The sequence below is a fragment of the Magnolia sinica genome, chromosome 14, assembly GCF_029962835.1.
Source record: "Magnolia sinica isolate HGM2019 chromosome 14, MsV1, whole genome shotgun sequence".
Taxonomy (NCBI): domain Eukaryota; kingdom Viridiplantae; phylum Streptophyta; class Magnoliopsida; order Magnoliales; family Magnoliaceae; genus Magnolia; species Magnolia sinica.
In genome coordinates this window covers 22,300,511-22,319,869 of record NC_080586.1, presented here as the reverse complement: position 1 = coordinate 22,319,869, position 19,359 = coordinate 22,300,511, and the positions used below count along the sequence as shown (strand labels likewise).

Here is a 19,359-nt window from a genome sequence, read left to right as displayed (position 1 = left end):
CCTTCACGCAGGTCCACGCAACCTGATTTATTATCACCGCTTATTCCTTTGGTGTGGTCCACTTTAGCATTGGATCTGTCTGTTTTGACTATGGGTATAAAATAATATCACAAAACAGATGAACGGTGCAGATAAAACACATACATCTTGGTTGCCTGTCAGAGATCATAATGTACCGAGCTCGGGACCGGCGGGGTAGTACCCCATTCGCGTCCGGCCTGACTACCTAATCCGCGTCCCCGTCTTTATCAAACTCTCGACTCCAACCTTAAAAGGGCCCCATTACGTAATATCCCTCCTTCCTCCTGCCTCTCTCTATCGCTATTTCTGTCTACCGCCGTCGATTACAAAACCAGCAAAAGATAAAAAAAGAAAAAAAAGAAAAAAAAGAAAAGAAAAAGAAAAAGAAAAAAAAAAGAGGGGTTGAGGAGGACCGAATTGTCAGACCTTTCCCTCCTCCTCCTCCTCCTCCTCTTCTCGCCGGAAAAAAAGACAAATCCTTTGCTGGAATCTAACGACATAGACGCCGCAACGTCTCTTTTATCAACCTAAAAGTCCCAAGGAATTCCACAGGCATCCTTCATTCATCTTCCCCCTCCTTCCTTTTCCACTCCAAGAAAACGATAATTTATATGAATTCTGCCCTAATTCTTCTTGATTTTGAATAGAGTTGAGAATTTGATTCTGGGCCTGTTGCGTTTGGATGCTCAATCGAATCCAATCGGAATAGAAGTTGAGAGTAAATCAAAAGGAAAATCGCAGGGGCAAAAGATTTTCATATTTCAATTTTTTTTTTCTGCATCTTATATGTTGATATTTCGTAGGTTATGGAACTTCTCCGTTGGCTGAAGGTGGCATTTCTTTTCTGTTTACTCGCGGTTTCTGGTGGGCGAGGTAAGCCGATCTGTTTTTGCTGAGACTCTCTCTCTCTCTCTCTCTCCCTTAATTTTGTTTTGTTAATGCTGATCGCATGTCATTGAAGATTCTCGGCAATGCTTAGAAAGTAAAGGGCTTGTTCATTTTTGAAATGGTGGCGGCTCATCCGCTGCACAAGTGGTGTACGTGTTCGGGAATCCGGACCGTTCAAATTGTTGGAAATATGGTGGATGGAGCATAGCCTCAAAATCACTTTAATTGGATGAACTTAGTCCCTCAATCTTAATAAGGACTTCTAAAAATGATATTAGTTATGCAATTTCACCAGTTGAATTTGGATCATTGACCATTTCCAGTTTTAATAACCAACAACTGGATGGCTTGAATCACTTGATATTGGGTTTTGGGTTACTTATGGTCATCCATAATTGGGCTTCAGGATTTGTATAGTTGGATTCTTTTGCATATATGTGTCCTTTATGGTGGATGATCTGAAACCATTGAGAAATTGCGATGAAGTCATGTCCAAGATTATATGGTAATGGGAGCTAATCCAATGCCTCTTCATGCCTGGTACGTGGATGAGATCTGGACCTGGACTGTACATTTAGCAGAATCAGACCCTGGGGCAATGCTAATCTTTTAACACATAAAAGATGTGTTTCACATTCAGCAAGAATAAAGTTCATTGGTTGAACGATTAGAATTTTCCAATCAAGGCAATTTCTAGTTTGCATCCAATAAATGGTGGAGCAAAGCAAAAGTGATGAGCTGTTAAGACTTAGATCTCGTCCATGTAAATCACATGTGTGATGTGGAGGCACAAGATATCCTTGCCACCTAGGAATTTATGGTTTTAGTGTCCTTGACTGTAGCCCATACTTTTAACCCTTATGAAGCAGAAAGATTGATAATGATTACACTAGAACATTCTGTTTCGGGTTCTTGGGATGGAATTCACGAAGGGAATGCTCATTCTTTTTGTCTTTTCAAACACCTAGATTTGATAGCGGAGAGACAAGCGAGTTTCCAATTACATTAAGCTTAAGCTTACACTAGGCTCAACATTGAGCCCTTATCCTTTTGCATTGGTTATGAACGAGTTAAAGTGGTGTTTACAAGGAGAGGTCTTGTGGTGTATAGTGTATGCAGAGGGCATGGTTTTGATTGGTGAGACGAGGGAGGGCATAAACACAAAGCTAAAGCTATGGAGAGATGCCTAGGAATCTAAGGTTTTAATATGAGTAGAACCAAAACAGTGTATATTGAATGCAATTTATATAGTTGAGATGGCTGAGTTAGTTTAAGGCGCCAGGTTAAGGTTATGGTATGAAAGCTTGTGGGCTCAAAAGTCAAATCCCACTCTCAACATTTAGTCATCCTTTCAAAAAAGAAGAAGAAGAAGAAGAAGCAATTTTTTGAGATGTTGGGCAATTAAGGAACAAAATGCTCATAAATGAGTGTAGCTGAAATGAGGATATTGAGATGTATGAGTGGTGAGCCAAGGAAGTATATAATTAGAAATGAATGCATTTGAGGAAACTTAGGAGTAGGCCTAATAGGTAATAAGACGAAGGAATGTGGACTTAGATTGTACAATCGAGACCAAGAATTGCACTGGTTAGGAGTGAGTTGGCTCAAGTTGAAGGCTCTAATAGGGCAAGGGGAAGGCCCAAAAGGACAAAAGGACATGGGTGGATATAGTAAGAAAAGACTTGAGGACTTATGGTTTAACAGGATATGGTCCGTGATGGAGTGGAATGACGAAGCAAGATTCATGTGGCTGACCCTAATCAGTTGGGATAAGGCTTAGATGATGATGTTGATATTCCCCTAAGTTAAAAATGCCTTGAGCAAGGTAAACCTCTGCTAAAATTTGGGCCTGGTTTCATCCAACTTTGCAAAAGTAAAATGGGAATTTAATAATAGGATTTTTGGCAAAGATGAGACTGTCTTTGTAACAAGTGGGATCCGGTGCCTAAGGGTATTATTGTCCAACCAGCATATAATCGGCAGTATAAAGTTAGTACACTTGTACAAACAGTTTATACAACTGCCAATCTGATAGAAAGTACCCGTGTGGCTACTGGAGGGAGGGTATTACAGCATAGAATAGCTAATATATCAAGTTTGTATGTTGTACTACAAGTAGTTTACAACTGAGGGTCTAATGAAAAGTACATGTGCCACCTGAGTGCATTTGTGTGTGTTCTGTTGATGTTAGAAACTTTGAATCAGGCTCAGAGCTAATTATGAGCAGGGAATCCTTTAGATCATGTTTGTTTGCATGATAGTTTTCCCTGATCTGTAAATACATAGCTTTGTTATGAATTATCTTTCTTTTGTTGCAAAAGTCAAAACGAGTAAAGTTGATTCTGGTGCTAATTACTGAGCTTTTCCACTGACACATTTCTTCATGATTACAGAACTCAAGGTCAAGCATGCTGGGGATGTCGCTGTTTACAATCATACCCTTGCCACAATACTCGTGGAGTATGCTTCTGCGGTGAGGTTCATCTGAAATGATTACCTAACAAGTCAAGAGTGTTTGAATTTTAATTTAAAATCTAGTAGTGGAGAACTCTTGAGGCCTTGTTTTATATTGACCTGTCTTGGATTATTCCTGCTTATACTGAAGTGGTTGATATTTCAGTTTCAGACTTCAGTGGCATGTGCTGTTTGATTAAGTAGATGCTGTTTGCATTTTAGTAGTATATCTGGTTACTGTTATGATGTCCTCCAAATTGATTTTGGTCGGATATCCTTCAGGAATGGATCCTTATCCATTCTGCCACGCTTTTGGGTAGCCTCTGGCAGCCGAGTGTCAGTGTGTGACCATGCCCTGAGTTCCGTCCCAAATTGTGTCTGACCCATTTTAGTTGCACTACAAATCCATTTCGTTGGAAGTGAAGTGTTTGCACAAGTGCCCATGGGTACATCCAACCATAGCTTTAGTTGGTGTGAAATTTCTCTGCAGTAACAGGGAATCTTGAACCTGTTGATGGTGATTAGTGACCTCCTTCTGCATCTTGCAGGTGTACATGTCAGATCTAACAGCACTAATTACTTGGACGTGCGAAAGGTGCAGTGATATGATTGAGGTATTCAGGCATCACAATGCTATTGGGCTCCCATTTCATTTTACTTAGGGCTATTGTGAAAATATGGCATTCCTCCTTAATGGCTGGCAAGCTGATAATTGTTCTTTGATATTGAACAGGGGTTTGAGATAATAGAGTTGATAGTTGATGTGCAGTACTGCTTACAGGTGCGCTTTCATTTACAATTGTGTATAAAAGAACCTTGTTGAGTCACTGATATATTTTATAGCTACCAGAAATCTCTAAGCCTTCTGTATAGTGCCATATTGTTTAAATTCTACTCCTTGATTGTCTTAACTCAAACACCTTATTAAACTATTTATGCAGGCATTTGTTGGGGTGGCTCAAGATCCTAATGCCATTATCATCGCTTTTAGGGGCACCCAGGAACACAGGCATGAACTTTGCAGTGGTCTGCTTATTCTTGTTATATCTCATGCATACTGTGTTTTAGTCAACTTGAGAAAAAGATATGGTTGGAACTATTTTTACCAATTGGTACTATGTTTTAAGCTAAGTTTTAAGAGTAATCCTAACTGCAGTTGATTGATTTGCACTCATGTGCCCATGGGGAAACATGGAAGACATGTACTAGTCCTAACCACTCATCCAGCAGACCTCCAATATATGGTGGCCCCAAATCCTGGCCTATTTGATGCTAACTGCTTGATGTAACAGGGCATGAAAAATGGATGGTCATAATTTCTTTCCTCAAATTGAGTGCTTAAGATGATCTAGCCAGCCTGATTTTTGAGCTGTGGCCCATAGATGGTGCTTCTCTTTGATGAGTGATCTGGTCATCGTGCATGCTTTCCATGTGTCCCCTTGGGAGCTCATGTGCAAAATTTCGTTTGCATCCTCAAGTGGTAATGCATTAGTGGTGGTTCTATATGGTTTACCATATACACTTTACAGAGCTTCGGGAGGCATGCATGGCTTTTATTTTATTTTTTAATTTTTTAAGTTGGTTATTTTGGAGCCATAGCTTTCCATCTACATGGAATCAGGCTTAAGCATGAACTTCTCACTTCTGCTTCATTTCCTCAAATAATGTTTTGTCAGGAGTTTCTGTTGACAATGAACAATTAGGATTTGTAAATTATATACTGTTTTCCTGAATGCATTGAAGAAAACAAATTCACTTAGGGCCTGTTTGGATTCGAGAATTCTTCCAGAAAAGAAATCAAAAGTGTAATGATTATGATGCATGACCGATGTATGAACTAAGTAACATGTGAGATCAAATAATTGAATTAAGATATTTAACAAAAAAACACAAACGTCTCTATATTCATCACGAATATCATGAAAATCAAAAGAAAATCATGCATAATCCTGACCTAAGCTACCAACATCGTAACACAAGATCATTAAATAAAAAAGAAACTAGGATCTAATGGATGTAGGGATTAGCATAGGGTATAGTTTATTTCAAAATAGGAAACCTAATACAACCTAGGGTGAAAGTTAGGGTTTGAGTAATTTGGGAAAGTAAGAAAATTGGGAAATTTAGGTTTAGGGTTAGGGTTTCAGGGATGGAAGAAAGAGATTTTGATAATGATGGTGGGAAACCAAAAGGGGTAGGTGGGATTCACATGTGTGGTCATACGGTCACACGTGTGGCGTGAGAGGATGGGTTTAGGTCGGTTAGGGTTTGGATTGTGGATGGGTATGAGAAAGTTGAGTTTGAGAGAAGATGAAGATTTGAGATGGGAGAATTAAGAATCTGAAGAAAATACCTGGATGGGGGAGAAGGGAAGATGGTGTGGGGATAGTTGGAGACCTTGCACCTTCGTTGATGAAGATTAGTCTTGCACCAACCTTCCTTCCAAATTGCAGGAAAGTATCTTCAAATCGCATGAAGATGGGAGAAGAAAGCAAGACCTTTCTCTCTCTCTCTCTCTCTCTCTCTCTCTCTCTCTCTCTCTCTCTCTCTCTTTAAATCACAAAATCCAATGGGAGAGAGGTCACGCGCCCCCCTCTTTTTATAGATCCAAAAAGTTTCAAAAATTATAAAAATCTCCATCTTGTGAATTTTAACGAAAATAATTATAGTCTAAATAAAATCAACCAAAACACTCATAATGTGTCTAAATATAAAATAATCAAAAACTAAATCCTAAAATATGATAAAGTCTAAAACTGATGTGGACGATCAATGATCAATGGCCCGATCATGCGATCCATGCGATCCAATGGCTCGATCGTCGCGTCCCTCCAATCCAATGGTCTGGATCACTCCATAAAGCAGCCCATGTGCATCTTCCCAGTGTGGTGTCTTCCAGATGCTCGCACATGCACATGGGGTTTTCAACATGATCACGGGTACTCGCCTAGCCATAGGGAAATCGGCGCGGCCCGCCTCCTCTTCTTAGAAGAGATGTGCCTCTGCATTATGCATAAGTTGAGGCAGAATCCATACGGTGGTGACCCACCCATCATGCACGATTGATTCACAGGGCTTTTTTTTTCCAGACATGTGGGATTGTTTCTGTGGCCCATCTTTCCTAGGGTAGGAAAGTACAGAAGTGGGATACTGTAGATGGAGGAAGATTGGGAAAAATTAACCACTGCACCGTGAGTTATGTGCATGGTTGCAAGTTGGGGTTTATCTGATTCAAAAAAGTTAGGAAAAGCATTTTGATTGGGAAAGAAGCAAATAAAAAAAGGAAAATATATGGGGAAAGCATTGGGGAGAAGACAACACATGAGTGTTACAAGGATTGCAAAATTTTCCACCGTCATGCCTATAATGTTTAGATCTACTCAATTTTAGAGGCTAGTAACACATGTATAGGGCAGATGTGTGGGAACAAATAAATAATGGTATAGAGAAGAAGAATAGGAGGAGAGAGATAGGAGGAGATGGAGAGAGAGAGAGGGATGGAGGGAGTAGGGTACAGAATAGGCCACCTATGCATGCCGAGGTCAGATCTCAGTACCATTCCTTCTCCGAAAGAGGATGACGATGGCATTTCCATCTTCCTTTCGATTTATATCCAGGAAGCATGCATGATGTCTGAGACAAAGGTTGGGAGAGACACCTCTCTGAATCGGCGATGTGGTAGCCCTGTCGTCTCCTCTTTTGTTGTCATAGATGGTCCTACAGGACACTCTGTAGCAGCTTGCAGATGAGGAAGACGATGCTGCAAGGGGCCTCCATCAAGACCTAACTTAAAAACCTTTGCAATGGAGGGTGGAGTATGAGAACTCCCAATGCTCTCGCTGCCTATGGAAGGGCTCAAACGGTCGCATTGCTGGGGATTTCCTTTCAAAATCATAGAATTTCGACTAACAATGAGTAAGTCGATGGCAGCTTGAATATGGCTAGATGACTGGTACAATACGAATGCATGCCATTTGTAATGATGGCACTTTTGATTTCTTTTCCAGGGGAAAAGTCTTAATCCAAACAGGCCCTTAAGTAATTCGTTCAAACTGATATGAAGTTCCAATTGGATCTAACTAGAAGTCTTTTGGTCTGACTGGACATACAGCATACAGAATTGGATTGAAGACCTATTCTGGAAACAGCTTGACATAAACTACCCAGGCATGTCTGATGCGATGGTAACTCAAAGCGGCTCTTAATTATATGCTTTTGAACAAACGTCTGAATGAATATTCATTACCGACGTTCATGTACTGTTTGTGGTTCCAGGTGCACCATGGATTTTATTCTGCATACCATAACACAACTATACGTTCTGGGGTTCTGCATGCGGTTAAAAAAACAAAGAAGTTTTATGGGGATTTAGACATCATTGTTACGGGGCATTCGATGGGAGGAGCTATAGCTTCCTTTTGTGCCCTTGATCTCACTGTAAGTACGAAGGAACTTTGCTCAACATATGTAGAAAATGCATCCTTATATCGCCTTGCTTGATATGTTGCATGCCAACTTCAATGGTTTTTTTTTTTTTTTTCTTTTATTATATTGTGGGTGCTATGGAAAACCTTGACAAGGTTGAACTGGTACAAGTGTTTGTAGTTTTCAAGACTGATAGAATGCGATGGCAATGTGTTAGGAATACATTTTGGTGTTCCTGATTTGCAAGGCCAAGAAGATGGAACTGCCACCAAACCAAAACTGAGGAAAGAACGGCACCCAAATAAGAGAAGTTTCATAAGCACGGGTCCTGTCTAATTCATCGGGAAAAGCATATACAGCTGGAAAGAGAGGCCCACTTGACATGGTTTCCGTTTTCCACGCTGCCCCAAACACCAAGCATGTTAAGTATACCATGGAAACTCCACCAGGCATGATTTAGTAGCGCACCCAAATGTACACAAACAGAAGAAAGAAAGAAAGAAAGAAAAAAGAATCATTTTGGTTTCACATTTAACTGGTGTGTCTATGGGTCCAATTCGTGGCCAAATCTGTAGTCCTCAGTAGTCACTATCATCTTAAGCTTGTAAGGAAGTTCTACATTTGTGACAGTAGAAGCTAATAACAAATCAGGTAGGGCATATGCAATAAGTGTTAATGAGAAGGTACCTTCATTTCCATCTCCTCTTCAATGGTGAAGCTTGAAAGTAAGTGAAAAACCTTCTCATTGTTTTTCACCTAGTCATAAGATGCACTTGTTGCAGCCTAACTATCTGTGTGGATACAGTCTCTTAGAACACGTCTCCATTTTTCAATGGCTTGTTACTTCCAAATTTTCCAAGTGGAGTAATTTTCAATCAGAAGTTGCATAAGTAATTTATGGGTTCATAAGCTCTTTTAGCCATAGAGTGGGTTATTGTTGTGGTCATTGTCTTGCCATGGATGTCTATTCTTACTTACTTTTTCAGATGTTTTTCGTTGATGATCAGGAAATTTCCTGATCTCTAAATTGTCCAAAAAAGTGGCAGTAATATTGTATAAATAGTTGGTATCAATGTTATTGTTCTTCATTTTCCAGGTTAATCATGGAGCACAAGATGTTCAGCTTATGACTTTTGGACAGCCACGCATCGGCAATTCTGCTTTTGCATCTTACTTCAGCAAACACGTGCCAAATGCATTTCGTGTTACCAATGAGCATGACATGGTGCCACACTTACCTCCATACTATTCTTATTTCCCTCAAAAGACTTACCATCACTTCCCAAGAGAGGTAAAGTGTGTCTAGGATTATAGTTTTTTCTATATATCTTATGCTTCACTTTCTCCTTCCTCAGACATGAAATCAGAAAGAACACTTTGGATCTATAGGCTGAAATAATATGGTTAGGATTGTTTGTTTTTCTTGGATGACTTGGATTTTAACTTCCTAGTCGAAATTTTTTGGCCTGTCTGTCCAATATTTCGGATTGCACTTTCTTTATGTTATCAAATTGTCTTTTATTAAAAAGGTGTTTCATTTTTTATGATTTCTGTAGTAGTGTGCTAGCTGCAATTTTACTCACACACATGCACGCATGCACACGCATGCACACACAGTTCATTCTATAGTACTCACAGGAGCATGCTGTCACAAACATTCAATAGTACTAATGGGAGCAAGCTGTCACAATTCATTCAATAGTGCTAATGGGAGCAAGCTGTGGTGCAAAAATCACACCGAGTGGATGATCCCTAACCCTTTGAATGGGACCAATTTGTTACAGCTGTCTGTTGTTTCCAAGCCACATATCACATGGTTAGAATCATCAAAATTATAATTCGGAATCATAAGCAAAGCAAAGTGGAGCTATTTTGTTTCTTCTCTCATTCTTGGCTGTACAATTTCTATGCTATTCGGACACTTAGGATCATCTGGTTGGTATGATTTTTACACCATGGCTGGCTCCTAGTTGGATGGATAAATAAACAATTCATATCGATGATGGGTCAACCCATGTTCCATTCAAAAGTTTCGGGGACGTTGCTAACATCTCCATAAAGATGGGGATGTTAGCAACACACACATGAGAAACTCTCAAGTTCAATCAATTGGGTGTCCAACTAGCTTTAGAAATTAGGGATTAGTTATTGTCAATAAATATATGGAGGAGCTATTTCACATCAATTTTAGAAAGGTGTCGGCAGCTTGGATGGGCCCCACCGTGGTGTTAATGTGAAATCCAACCTAGCCATTGGGTGCGCCACCCCATGTTAGGCTGACTACACGATTGGAAATAGGGTACATGGCAAAGCTCACCCCTTCAAACTGTTTCCCTTGGTGTAGGTCATTTGAATCCCAGATGGGCCTGACTTTTGGGCCTTGGGCCTAAGTTTTAGTGTGACATCTAATGTTTGCAGTGGATTTCATATAATCATCATGGTGGGCCTTGTTAAAATGAAGGGTGGACGTCTCTCTCCCAATTGTTCCCTTGGTGTCCACTTGATTCATAGGTCAGTCTGAATTTTTTTTTTTTTTTTTTTGGGGCTCTAGGCCTATCATGGAATTACACATCAAATGGTTCGAGTGGATTTCACATACACATCATGGTGGGCCTTGTCAAAAGTCAAGGGTGGGCACCTATTCCTAGCAAACAATGATCTATTCTCAACCGGTTGGCCCCACCATGAGGATTGCCTGGTCATTCCTATCTACACATCTAGTAGGCCACAGCATATAAAACAACGTCAAACATTGGTAAATAGCAAAACATAAGTGTGGTCCACTCAATGAGTGGCTGTTGCAGAGTTTTCCAAAAGGTGATGCTCATGATGGGGACACCTATTAGATGGGTTGGATGCCGTATGCACAGTGAAGGTTGGAAGTTATTTGCTAGTTGGGCCTTAACATATAGTCCAGCCTGTTGGACTTGAGACCTCATAAAAGCCTTCGGGGCCCACTGTGATGTGTATGTGAGATTCACTTCGACGGTTAGATGTGTAATCCCACGTTAGGCCCAGAGTAAGGGAAACAGTGGCTCACCTGACTTGTGATTCAAGTGAGCCACACCAAGGGAAACAGTTGGGAGAGAGATGTCTACCCTTGAGTTTTATAGGGTCCACTGTGATGATTATTTGCAATCCACTTCAACCATTAGATGCCACACTAAAACTTAGGCCTAGGGGCCAAAAATCAGGTCCATTTGTGATTTAGGTGGGCCACACCAAGAGAAACAGTATGGAGGGTGAGATTTGCCCTTTATACTGTTTCCAATTGTGTGGTCTTGAATCATGGATGGGGCTGATTTTTGGGCCTTGGCATAACATAAGGTGACACACTTGATGGTTGGGGTGGATTTCACATAAACACCATGGTGGTGCCCACACGAGCTGCCACCCCTTTTCCAAAGTAAGGTGAAATAATCTTCTCTGGTAAATATATATTTATTAACGTTAATTAATCCCCATTGAGAGTCTCTCTCTCTCTCTCTCTTATATATATATATATATATATATATATATATATATATATATATATATATATATATAAATCTAACTCATTCCTTGATGGTAGATTAAGGAGAGTTTCAACAGGATGTGGGTTCGAGTACCCATTGTAGTGAAATCCCACTGTGGTGTGAGTGCGTGTAAAAAAAATGTGTGTGTGTGTGTGTGTGTGTTTCCTCACAATGAAAACAATTTATAGCCATTGATAAATAGCAAAAAACGTGTGTGGTCCACTTGATGAGTGGATAGGGCTGATTTTTGCATAGTGTTCCTCATGGTGGAGCCTATTTATTGAGCAGGTTGGATGGCCCATGCACTTAATAAGTTAGAAGTTATCTGTTGGTTGGGCCATAGCCTGTGGTCCAACCGCTTGGACTTGAGAGTGCATCATATTTTTCTATTTATCAATGTCTATACACTGTTTTCTATGGTGTGGCTCACTTGATGAGTGAATAGGGCTAATTTTTGGACAGAGTTCCTCATGGTGGGGCCAATCTATTGAACGGGTTGGATGTCCCATGCAATTAACAGGTTGGAAGTTATCCACTGGGTGGACTGTAAACTATGGTCCAACTGGTTGGACTTGAGACCTCTCTCTCTCTTTCCCTGTGTACGTGTATGTGTGTGTGTGCGGAATACAACGATACTCCATTATTGTCATTATCTTTGTCACCATCACCATCATCCGGGCCTCTTTCCCAGGCACTTGGGGTCAGCTTTTAAAAGCTGGATCAACAAAAAAGTTTTACGATCGGCTGCCCACCAGACATCAACCTTTCCTCTTTTGCCGGGGCTCACAATACAATACAACAAGGTCAGAATTTTGCATGACATCGCTTTGGTGGAAGGCTTGGGCTGAGGGAATTTCATCATCTCAGCTGAAGCCTTTTCAAGTATTGTGCGACTTGATCATCTTAAGGAAGGTTTTGTAGTGTCACTAGTTAGCAGTTAACAATAAAACTGTTGATATGGAAGGTTTTGTAATATCACTAGTTAGCAGTTAACAATAGAACTGTTGGTATGTATCGATGGTTTCTTGTTCTCCGAAACTGATTCATTTTGCTGCAAGATCTGCCATCTCATTCCCCTACAATTTCAGGTGTGGCTTCACCACATTGGTTTGGGAAGCCTGGTGTATACACTTGAGAAGGTTTGCGACAGTTCTGGCGAAGACCCATCTTGTAGCAGGCATGCATCTCTCATTTCTTCCCCATGTTTCCATCATGCAATGTCACTCTGGGCTCTCATGTGTTGTCTTTTGTAGGTCTGTGTCTGGGAACAGCATCTCAGACCATATGGAGTACTTCGGCGTTAGGCTCTGTGCAGATACGTGGGGGTCGTGCCGGATCATAATGGATAGAAGTATGATAAGGAATAGCACAGATTTCAATGGCAGCTTTGTCTTGTCAAGGGATCCATTCTCTTCTGTCTTAAAACTAAATACGCAAATGGAAAGCAGTCACAGCTCTGTTTAAGATCTAACCTGGGGCCAATAGCTATATTCTATTACAGGTGATATTTCAGGTGTTGGATTCTTCATTTGAATGCATGCAGAAGAGAACCTATTGAAATTCCTTTGAGGGGGTTTTAGGGAAGAAACCTGTGTATAGTCAAATGCATTCATTATCTCCCTTCGTGTGAATATGAATCTGAGGTTGGGAGGGACAATGTAAAATTCACTTGAAATTTCAGGTTTGCTTTCCTATGGTGTTGACCAAACCGTTTGTAAATAATAAGTACCGGATTTGGAAATTCATGTTCTATGTATCTATCAAACAGGAGTTAAATGGAATCCTTCCCCACATCTCGCCATCTTCTCCTCTCATCTTCATCGCTGGCAAAAGCTTTTCTTATTCTTGTTTGTGTATGCTTTTTGGCGACCAAGAATGCAGAACCTATTGAGGTAACCAATGTGGTATGACCATGTCTAAAACTCCGTGGCTTGACTTGAAACTTGACTGAGTCAACTCGATGAGATTTGAGCTGAGTCATAGTGAAACTCGCTACAGATCGAGACTCAGTTCTGACTCACTTAGGCTCATTGAGTTGACACGTCAACTTGGCTGACTCTAACCGAGTTTCTTGCTGTTTGAATGGCTTTGTTCATTTAAAAAAAAAGGCTTTATTCATTAAAAAACTGAATGTGCGACCTTGCAAGCATTGTTACGACCTTGCTATGCACGCCATCTGTTGCTAAGTTGGCGGTTTTTTTTAATTTTTATATGCTAATCATCCATACTTTAAATATCAATTATGAATGTAGACACTGTAACGTAGTTACTAATATTGAGTTGTCTTGGAGTAAATCCGGGCCGTTTGGATAGATGACTCAACCCAAGGTGTTTGGATATCAGTTGTGTGAGTTTTTCGGGTTTTTGAACTATGGGTACAAAGCATCCACGACAGCGCCCATTGGAGGAATTGATGGGAACCTGTGGAAGTGTCTCACATGCCTGGATATATTGATGAGAAATCGTAGTCCTAATACGTTAGTATTCCAATTTGTTAAAGTGGGGTCCGTGGATCCGTGGTCCAGACCATGATCTGAGCTGCTGGAGGAATCCTCCAAAATCTCCGAAGCTGAAGATCCACTTGGCTTATTAAACCGGTTTGTGAAAAGATGCAAAAAAGAGGCCAAAGATGACTTAAAATGACTTAGTATGTCTTAATCGGGAAGATTCTATTAAGATTTCTGATTAATAAGAAAAATGAATTTGAATTGTTCAACCACCTTAAGATATAACAAAAATAATTTTGATTTATTCAATCAAATGGTGAGATGGCCGAGTTGGTCTAAGGCGCCAGATTAAGGTTCTGGTCCGAAAGGGCGTGGGTTCAAATCCCACTCTCGCCAGATAATATATTTTTATTTTATATCAATTTTTATTTACTGACTTGGTGAGATTTAAAGTAAAATCAATACTAACTTGGTGAGATTTCTAAGTAAAATCAAATTAAATTATTTACTAACATGGTGAGATTACAATCAAATTAAATTATTTACTAACTTGGTGAGGTTTCTAAGTAAAATCAAATTAAATTATTTACTAACTTGGTGAGATACATGGTGAGATTGATATCAAATTAAATTATTTCCTAACTTGGTGAGATACATGGTGAGTTTAAAAGCAAATTAAATTATTTATTAATTTAGTGAGATGGCCAAGTTGATATAAATTGTCATATCAAGGTTTCTTTTCGAAAGGGCTTGGGTTCAAATCCCACTCTTGACAAAAATCATTGTCAATATGGTGAGATGGCGGCACCAATTAAGGTTTTGGTCACTTTCAGATCAGTGATAGATCCTTAAGTTAGTTTGTTTTAAGGAGCCACAAATAAAGATTTGATTGGTTCAAAAGTAGCAACAAATAAATGAGAGATTGTCAAGTTAGTTTGGTTTAAGGAGTTACAAATAAAGGTTCTGATTGGTCCAGAAGGAACAACAAATAAATGTCAAATTAAATTATTTGTCAATATGATTAGATGGCCAAGTTCGTTACTTTTAGATCACTGAGATATGGCTAAGTTAGTTGGTTTAAAGTGCCACAAATAAAGGTCCAAGTTGGTTGGTTGGAAAGGAGCCACAAATAAATGTTGGTTCAAATCCTATTATCCTGTTGCAATAAAATTTCATTCCTTTTATACTTTTTTTTTTAATCGAAATAAAATAAATTGCATTCTAAGTAAAATCAACTTAAGTTATCAACTAACACGGTGAATTTCTCTCTCTCTCTCTCTCTCTCTCTCTCTCTCTCTCTCTCTCTCTCTCTCGGCGAAAATATAATAAATTCCATTCTCTCTCTCTCTGTGTGAAAATATAATAAATTCCATTCTAAGTAAAATCAAATTAAATTATCAACCAACATGGTGAATTTCTTTTCTTTAATTAAATTTTTTTTGTCGAAATAAAATAAATTGCATTCTAAGTAAAATCAAATTAAGTTATCAACCAACATGGTGAGATGGCTGAGTTAGTTGTTCAAATCTCACAACTTGGACCAGGGATTTGCTGACATAGTACACTGGTAGTTATTTCCCTTCTTGTTCACGGATAAGGGTCGAGCTGACCGCTGCAGTCGAAACTGCTAAGTATAGTGGGAAGGGTTCTCCTCGCTCGGGCTTTGAAAGTAGCGGTGGTGAACCCAAGTACTACTTGAGCTGTTGGACGGCCAGCTCGCAGTCCTCAGTCCACTCTATATTCTGTTTTTCTTCCAGCTGTTTGAAGATGGGGAGACACTTATCGGTGGCTTGGGAGACGAACTAGTTGAGGGCAGCTATTCTCCCTGTGAGGCACTAAATTTCTTTTGTTGTCCTGGGTGAGCTCACATCTAGAAGAGCTCGGATCTTGTCAGGGTTTGCCTTGATCCGCCTTTGGCTAATTACAAAACTAAGAAATTTTTTCGAGCTAATGCCGAAGACACATTTACTCGAATTCAGTTTCATCTGATACCTTTGCAGGATTGCAAACATCTCCTCGAGGTCGGTGATGTGGCCTATAACTTTGATGCTTTTGACGAGCATATTGTCAACATAAACTTCCATGGAGCTTCCGATTTGTTGGGCGAACATTTGGATGACGAGTCGCTGGTATGTGGCTCCAACGTTTTTCATCCCAAAGGGCATGACCTTATAATAGTAGAGTCCTTTGTCGGTGACAAAGGTCATCTTCTGCTTAATGTAGGGATGCATGACGATCTAATTATATCTCGAGTAAGCATCCATGAAGCTTAGGAGTTCATGCCCGACAGTGCTGTCGACTAGCTGGTTGATCTGTGGGAGGGAAAAACTATCCTTGAGGTAGGCTTTGTTCAGGTCACTATAATCGACACAGACTTGCAATTTCCCATTAAAATTTTTCACCAAAACGACGTTGGCGATCCAATCTGGATAGTAGATTTCTTCGAAGAAACCTGCTTCGAGGAGCTTGCTGACCTCTTCCCCGATGATGGCGTATCGCTCTAGCTCGAATGCTCGTCGCTTCTGTCTCACTAGTCGGTGGTCGGAGTCTACATTTAATTTGTAAACCATTACTTTTGGGTTGATGCAAGGCATGTCCCGATGAGATTAGACAAACACGTCAATGTGCCGTCAGAGGAGATCCATGATCTCATCCCGTAGGGCTAGACTTAGTTAAAAGGATGAGCTATAGATGTCCTAGAGGGGGGGTGAATATAACTATAAAAAAATATTTCGATATAATGCTGAATAATAAATTAAATAAACTCTATTGCTTAGAGTATTGAATTCTTGATATTAAATAATTCGTATGACAACCTTCACTTAAAGGATTTAGACAAGACAACCTTATTTCACGACATCTTTGAAATCAAAATATTAAACTTTAGCAAGAGCAAATGAAACACAAGATATGTATACAAATAATAAAAACAATCACCACAATGCACAAAGGAATTATAGTGATTCGGTGTATAAACGTAAACCTACTCCACTCCCAAAATTACTACACTCGTAATTTTGGCTTTCACTATCTCAAGGTTTTCTTAGGATCACCTTAACAACCTGATACAGTTATTGCGATTTTTATGAGTTATCATAACAGAACCCACTTTGTGATTTTCACAGGATCACTACAAACAAACCTTCTGAGATTTTCTGGCTATCTTAGAAAAATCCAAACTAAAATAAAAGTAAATCAGTACTTATCTTCGATTGGCGAGTCGAAGTCGTATCTGTAACTTCAACGCAACGATCTTCTTCATGGGATATTGATGAAGTTATGTATGAGTTCAACCTAAAAGAATATAGGGATTTATAAAGTAGTTAATATAAAACAAGTACCCTAGGTGCTGTAAATTCAGTTCTCTAGATCTCAAGTAGAGTTTGGATTACTCTATTAAAAATAGTTATAGCAACTTGAGAAAGAGAATTAAAATAAAGTAAAACAAAAGATTAGCATTACGCTTAAAAAGCTTAAGAGGAGCCTGACTTTCTCACTTGAAAAGATGAACTTTATCACTAACTTTTGTTGTTAAAATGAATGAGAGAAGCCTTTGTTCACTCCCCAAGTATAGGGTTGTGATGTAGTAATAAACTCGGTGAGATCGAGGTCGAATCCCAAGGGACTGATACCTGTACGTTATCTGAAACTAAGTAGAATTGGAACTAGACTAAGATGTAATCTAAATTAAATAGAATTTAAGGAATAATTGTGGAATAATTATCTAAAACTTAAACAATTCAGGGAAGAGAAACTAGGGATTCAGAGGATCCACTTGTAGAGATCAGGGAGATCTTATGCCTGCTTCAAAAAAATCATGAAAATTAAATTGAACTTCCTCTGATATAAATTTAAAGGGATGAAAGGTATATGAATTAGAATGGATTCTATCACCAAACCATGCCCAGAAGACAAAGTCAACAAAAGAATTAAACTAATTCCCAACCAATCAGATGATTATGAAGGTTAGGAAGAGTATCGACATCCAACCATACCCAGGAGACGATGGTGAACAACAGGGCTTCCTGACATCATAATCAAAAAAAGGGAAAAGAAATACTCAAAGCCATTGCAAACTCATTGTAATTTCAGTCACAACAGGCCATTAAAAACTAATAATATTTCCATAATAAAATTAAATCAAAAATCCCTTCAATCTAAACAAAAGGCACAAGCAACATCTCTCCCATCAGACTACAAGCTTGACCTCTTAGCCCTAGCTAAGAGGTTTAGCCTAGCATAATTTTGATTAACTAAATCTCAAAAGAAAAGAAAAAAATAAAAATAAAAACAAAAAAAACAAACTCTATCCTGTGCTTTACGTCCAAGCTCCCAGCTCTCCCCCACTCTCTCTTTTCTTCTCCTTTTTATAAGTGTTGCAATCCGTCGCTGGAGTCGGTGGAGAGTCTGTGCGTAAAGCAGTCGATGGAATGCACAGCAACCGACTTTGAAGCGCACCACAAATATTCCTTGTGTAATTCTATTTACGCAGCCCAAAAACCATGCTAAAATAGCACCATTTTCCTTGATATCCTTCCAAAAACACAACGTTAGGGGGAGTTTTTGGATGAGATACACATTGGACGGTTTGGATTATTAATCCGACCGTGATTGGGATCACGGAACCGGCCCACAGCGGCCGTTTTTCACGGACGTAGGCTCTGTACGCGAGCCGACGCTGAACTCTCGGTGTGGCCCACTTAAGATGACTTTTGAGAAATCCACTCCGTCCACCAGATTCCTCTCAGAATTTCGGTTGAGAATGGTCCGTTTGGACTTGCATTCACATGGCCTATGGGATATTTTACGCCACTGTCCAACCTGCGTTTGAACAGCCGAGAACCCATACTTGCTCCCTTTTGAAATTCCGTCACCTAGTTCTTGGTGAAGATAAACCACGTGAGTCACATGGACGGTCTGGATCAGTGATCAGATTGATGGGCAGGGCCCACTGTAAAAACCCAGTGGATGGCATGTCCGTCACTGGATGTTTCGCATGGCTCTATTTGGAAAGTTTACAAAAAATAGGTGGAACCCACTTCTGATGGTATTTTTGAAGATCTACTCCGCTCATCATTTTCTTAATAAAGTATAAGCCTATGGGTCAAAGTATGAAGTAGATCCAAACTCTAGGTGGGCTACACAATCAACCTGTGATGAGTCGATACCGAACGTTGAAGCAAATCTCTAGCTTACGTGCATGCATGCATATGGATTTCGTTATATTTACAGAGTTGCCACTTTGCCTTCTAGAAACGTCCGTCGTTCGTTCCTCCCTACTGCACCATCCAAAAGAAGTAAAATTTGGCAAATATCCACCGTTTTTCGTGCTCTTTCCATCAGTTCAGTTTGGGTCCAGATCTCTCAAGGATGTCTAAGATACTTTTTAATGGTTATTGTCCCCTGATCTCTCTGTTGGGCTACTTCCACGAGGATCTAATGGCTGAAATTTGACGTGTGCGGTTAATTTATGGTACTCAGGCCATGTATGAAGTTTCGAGCCGAGTGGATAGTGGAAACCCTGTGATCTTGCATTCTGACTAACTTTCAGGCCACTTAAGCTTCAGTTTCTCAATTTTCTCGGATCTCTGACATGTATATCCATCGAT

At 39.7% G+C, this 19,359-nt stretch overlaps 1 protein-coding gene and 1 non-coding gene across 4 annotated transcripts; both read left to right on the top strand.

Annotated features, from left to right (window-relative positions):
* Positions 1–265: 265 nt before the first annotated feature.
* Positions 266–13,092, top strand: LOC131225140 (lipase-like). Of its 3 annotated transcripts, none has more exons than XM_058220584.1 (11): positions 266–286; positions 825–894; positions 3,303–3,382; positions 3,912–3,977; positions 4,097–4,144; positions 4,305–4,372; positions 7,475–7,547; positions 7,639–7,800; positions 8,885–9,079; positions 12,392–12,480; positions 12,557–13,092. In XM_058220584.1, exons 2-11 carry the CDS (start codon positions 828–830, stop codon positions 12,765–12,767), a joined length of 1,059 nt encoding a protein of 352 aa, XP_058076567.1. In that variant the 5' UTR covers positions 266–286; positions 825–827; the 3' UTR covers positions 12,768–13,092. The 3 variants fall into 3 exon arrangements, with proteins under 3 accessions (XP_058076567.1, XP_058076568.1, XP_058076566.1); XM_058220583.1 differs by lacking the exon at positions 266–286 and adding an exon at positions 334–573; XM_058220585.1 differs by lacking the exon at positions 266–286 and adding an exon at positions 329–573 and having other exon boundaries at positions 12,392–12,700.
* Positions 13,093–14,065: 973 nt separating this feature from the next.
* TRNAL-AAG (transfer RNA leucine (anticodon AAG)) lies at positions 14,066–14,146 on the top strand. Its single transcript has one exon. It is a non-coding gene; the product is annotated as a tRNA-Leu (tRNA).
* Positions 14,147–19,359: the final 5,213 nt, after the last annotated feature.